The 4,890-nt window shown below is 35.3% G+C and overlaps 1 protein-coding gene across 5 annotated transcripts in view; it reads left to right on the top strand.

The window, feature by feature from the left end:
* LOC106880006 (uncharacterized) overlaps positions 1–4,890 on the top strand; it is a 46,718-nt gene that overhangs the window by 38,001 nt on the left and 3,827 nt on the right. For 4 of the 5 annotated variants that reach the window (XM_052971487.1, XM_052971485.1, XM_052971486.1 and 1 more), the window contains exons 2-3: positions 2,719–2,775; positions 3,834–3,855. In XM_052971487.1, coding sequence (XP_052827447.1) covers positions 2,721–2,775; positions 3,834–3,855 — 77 coding nt within the window. In that variant the 5' untranslated portion in view covers positions 2,719–2,720. Of the gene's footprint in view, positions 1–166; positions 490–2,718; positions 2,776–3,833; positions 3,856–4,890 lie in introns of those variants that run through there. The other variant, XM_014929792.2, reaches the window with a different exon arrangement.

Genomic DNA, 4,890 nt, shown 5'->3' with positions numbered 1-4,890 from the left:
ACACTCGTACGAACACATCGTCATGCAAATACATTAATACATATACATTCACACAAACACAGTCAAACATAAACATTCACACACACATATTACAACATGCGCACGCATGCAAACACACACACACACACACACACACACACACACACACATGTTCTTACATAAGTACATTGATAGATAAGATAACTTCCTAAGTGCCATCTGTAATGCTCTCAAACCTAGAACAGAGCAGGTTACTTTATTTAAGAATTGATCCCAAGCCTACTTGCCACAGCTCCACCACCAGCACCACAACCACATCCCCGATAGACAGCGCTTCCGATACACAACTCTTTGCTATCACAGTCAATAATCTCTGCCTTAAACAAATCATATATACTCAACCTAAGAAACTCTCAAGTTTTATAACCATCGCCATTCAACTCTGCAAGACTGGAACATTTATAATATAAAGAAATAACTGGATTAATCACATACAGCCGTGTACAAACGGTAATCTGGTTGCTAATGAAATTTTTTTTACCTCAAATCTCCCGATTTACAACTAATTTGTCTCTCTTTGTTTCCTTCATACTCACAATTAAAACAGTACAAATAGATATGTTATTTCTTGTTTGAGTGTTGTCTGAGTCATCAATAAGATAAAATAATTTTTCAAACTATTAACGTCATCTTTAGAAATGAAACTCTATCAGTTTTCATCATTTTATGTCCATTTTTCCAGTGCTGACATATGATGATGGACCTGCTCTATCATAGTGTCTATTCACTTCAGTCTATTGCAGTACCCTGGCATCGTCTCTGTTCTGAAGTTCAGCATCTGAGATCAAAAGCGTTCAGCACTTAATCCCACATTTTCTAGTTTTCCTCTTCTGAATGTTCCTGTCACTTGAGTTGTTTAACTCATCTTCATCCAAATTTCAATTTTTCAAATGCATCACATCTCCCTCCCAATGCAGTCTTCTCTTTTGCACACTATGGCTCACTATTCTAATGCTCGTTTTATTTTACTACACACACACACACAAATACACACACATATATGACAGGCTTCTTTCAGTTTCCATCTGCTAAATCTTCTCACAAGATTTTCATCAGCCCAGGGTTAAAGTAGAAGACAATATCCTGAGGTACCATGCTGTGGGACAGAACCCAGAATCATGTGGTTGTGAAGCAAACTTCTTATCACGCAGTTACGTGTGTATGTGTGTGTATTGTTATATATATATATATATGTGTGTATATAAATATATATATGTATGAACAAATATCAATTTATACCTACATTAATTAGCTCTACTCTAGAATATATTATTAGTTTTGCTCCAAATCAAAGATATAATACATTGTTTTGTCCAAATTGGCTGCGATTCAGTTTAGAGGTTATATCATCAGAACCATACATATTTTCAATCAGGTATTTTGTATATCAAAGAAAATTAAAAATAAACTACCTGGCAATGTAGATCTCCCATTTAGTGCATGACAAAAAAATATTACAACCTATATATATATATATATAAATATATATATATTCACACACACAAATATGTATGTATATATGTATGAATGTATGTATGTATGTATGTATGTATATGTATGTTTTTATATATATATATTATATGTGTGTGTATGTATTTGCATGTGTGTGATCGTATATATACACACACATACATATACATGTGTGTGTGTGTGCCCATGTTTGTGTTTGTGTTTGTGAGAGACTATGTGTGTGCATTGACCATATGAGCTAATTAAATAAATCTGAATGTAATAAAACCGAAATTTGTTTAGAGCAAGGCTAGAAATATATTCTGGACAGAATTAATTAACTCATATTTGAGAAGACTTAAAATAATTTTCCTTCAAATGTGTGTGTGTGTGTTGTGTGTGCATTTATGAGTATGGATATGTATTCACTTCAAAAATATAGTGTAGATACATAAACATACACAAACATCAAATGCACGTGCACACACACACACACACATCGTGTATAAATATAAAATCCAATTTTGATATAAATCTTTCATGTTTTTGAATTAGAGTGATAAAGAGGCAACATATATGCTATATATAACCTATGTAATTATGTGATTTTGATTTTTAAAATTACATGTTCGGAGTTCAGTACAAAGAGTCACCTTCAATACATACATACATACATACATACATACATACATACATACATACATGCTTACATACATACATACATAACATGCATACATACATACATACATACATACATGCATACATACATACATACATACATACCAAATAAGAGGATGATTAACAAATTCGAGCTGGTTCCTCAGTTAGCACTCTTGCAAATACTGGCTATCAGAGTGTATTTACCAAGGATGAAGAAAATCACATAAAGAAAATCACATCCACATCCACACACACACATACACACACACACACACACACACACACACACACACACACACACACACACACACACACACACACACACACGCACACACACACACACACACACACACACACATATACAGGGTGTCCCAAAAGTCACTGATGAGTTTCAATTCTTAATAACTTCCTAAACTTCACAAATAAATGCATGAAATTTTGATACAGTTGTGTGTGTGTGTTTGTGTGTAGCTTATTACTACACACTACACCACACACCTACACACCAGTAGCTGTTATATATTTAGTAACAGTTGAAATCAGGCATTTTGTCTTTTCTATTTTTTTTAGCAATGAAGACCCTCTTTTTTATCACAGCAGTTTTGTTTTGTTGGCAGAACACTGCAGGTATGTTATACAGGGTGTCCATACAGGGTGTCCATACAGGGTGTCCATACTGGGTGTCCATACAGGGTATCCATACAGGGTGTCCACAAGGTCTGGGTACATGGAGTAAATAAAATCATAACATAAACAATTAAATATAAGAAACAATAATTTCTTAAAGTATGTGTTAATCCCCATGTACCCAGACTTTGTGGACACCCTGTATTTAGGGGTTACTGGGCGGCAGTTATTGTTACAGTAATAGAAGTGTGATTAGTTCTTGTTCTTGAAGCTGCTTCTCTGCTGCTGTTGTGGTTGTTGTTACTGCATTTGCTACTGCTCTTGTTGGTACTGTTGTTGTTGTTGTTGCTGTTGTTGATAGCTGCTGGTGGTGGTGGTCACTGTTGTTGTTGTTGTGTTGGTGGTAGTGGGGATGGTGGTGGTGGTGATAGTGGTAGTTGTAGTGGTAGTGAAGGTGATGGTGATGGTAGTGGTATTGGGGTGGAGGAGGAGATAGTGGTGGTAGTTATTGCCAGTGAAAAAATTGTGCTGTGTTGTTGATGTGTAACTAATGGTGGTGATTTGGTGGTGGCGGCGACGGTGGTGGTGATGGTGGTGCTGCTGGTGCTAATGGTGCTAGTGGTGGTGGTGGTGGAAATGGTGATTCTTATTGTTATATTTGACTCATTGCTCATTGGCGAAGATGTGATTATTGTAGCCATTTCGTGGAGGCAGGGGTTTGATATTGTCCCAGTGGTGGCATAAATGGTAGGCTTGTAGGTTCTTGTAAATGTTCAAGACCAGAACCTCAACACCATTTTTGCCTTTTATATCTGGTTCTTATACTTTGATTTCACTTGTTTTGAATAACACATGTCAGGAGATAAAATTTCTTACCAGGACTTTGAATTGCAAATAAGCAACAGAAAAATTATAGTTCTCCATTGTAAACAGTGGGATAAAGTTCCAATCTAAAAGAACTCTCTGAAGATCTTCCTTATTTTCTTTTATATTACTTAAAGGATTTCTTTGTTGCAGCTTACCATAATAAAATTTGTTGTTTTCTTTTTTTGTTTCAGGTTGTGGAAATCACAAAAGAAGGTAATATTTGAAATGGAATCTAATTATTACTGTGACTGTTTGATTGTATAGAACATTAGGCAACCAGCCAAAGGGTTGATAGTTTATATTCTGTTTCCAATACACGTAAACTTGTCCATCAGTTTTATTTATTCATCACTGATCTGGTGTAACACAGTATGCTCAATTGTGGACCACATTGTGCTTATCACAGATTGATCTGTGATATCACAGGCCAGAGATCAGTTAGAGATTCCGCTTGTACCACAAAAATGCATTCCAGCAACCACTCATAATACCCAGTAATTCAGAACGCACTATCACATGTGTTTAGATGACCATGCCATGAGGTTATGTAAATTTTTTAATATAAATTTATGTACTGGTACCCATCAACGTGGTGTCAGTGAGCAGAAATAAAAGCAAAGCCACCTGACCCTTTCAAATGATACAGACAAGTATTTCCTTCACAGAAAAAGGTAGAGAGATGATCAAGAAAACACATGACAGTGGAAGCTTTGCTGCTGTGGGCCACAAGTTTGGTGTCATTGAATCTATCATTCATTCTATCCACAAAGTGTGTGGAAATGATTCATTTATCACTGGTTCGTCTATCACTGGTTTTTTTTAAAACGAAATCACTATGATAAATACATATATGTGTACACACATGCACACATATTTATATTTATACACACATGCACACATACATATATCGAGTGAGACAGAGAGTTGAGAATATACATATATATATGTATATATATAGGGTGAGAAAGTTGGTATGTGAAAGCATGTGGTTGAATGTATAAAAGATAATAAGAGTGAAAAAACTACAGAAGGCTTGTGTTACATGGTTAAAGTATATATTTAAATTATCAAAATACAATGTTTATATACCAAAAAGATCTTATAACATTTTTCTGACATAATTTAAATATATACTTTAACCATGTAACACAAGCCTTCTGTAGTTTTTTCACTCTGTGCGGGTGGCACATAAAAGACACCATTTCGAGCGTGGCCGTTTTCGTGCGGGTGACACGTAAAAGCACCCAC

Source organism: Octopus bimaculoides, chromosome 11 (assembly GCF_001194135.2).
Source record: "Octopus bimaculoides isolate UCB-OBI-ISO-001 chromosome 11, ASM119413v2, whole genome shotgun sequence".
NCBI classification, from domain to species: domain Eukaryota; kingdom Metazoa; phylum Mollusca; class Cephalopoda; order Octopoda; family Octopodidae; genus Octopus; species Octopus bimaculoides.
The sequence above is the reverse complement of the archived record's forward strand: the minus strand, read 5'-3'. Positions and strand labels throughout refer to the sequence as shown.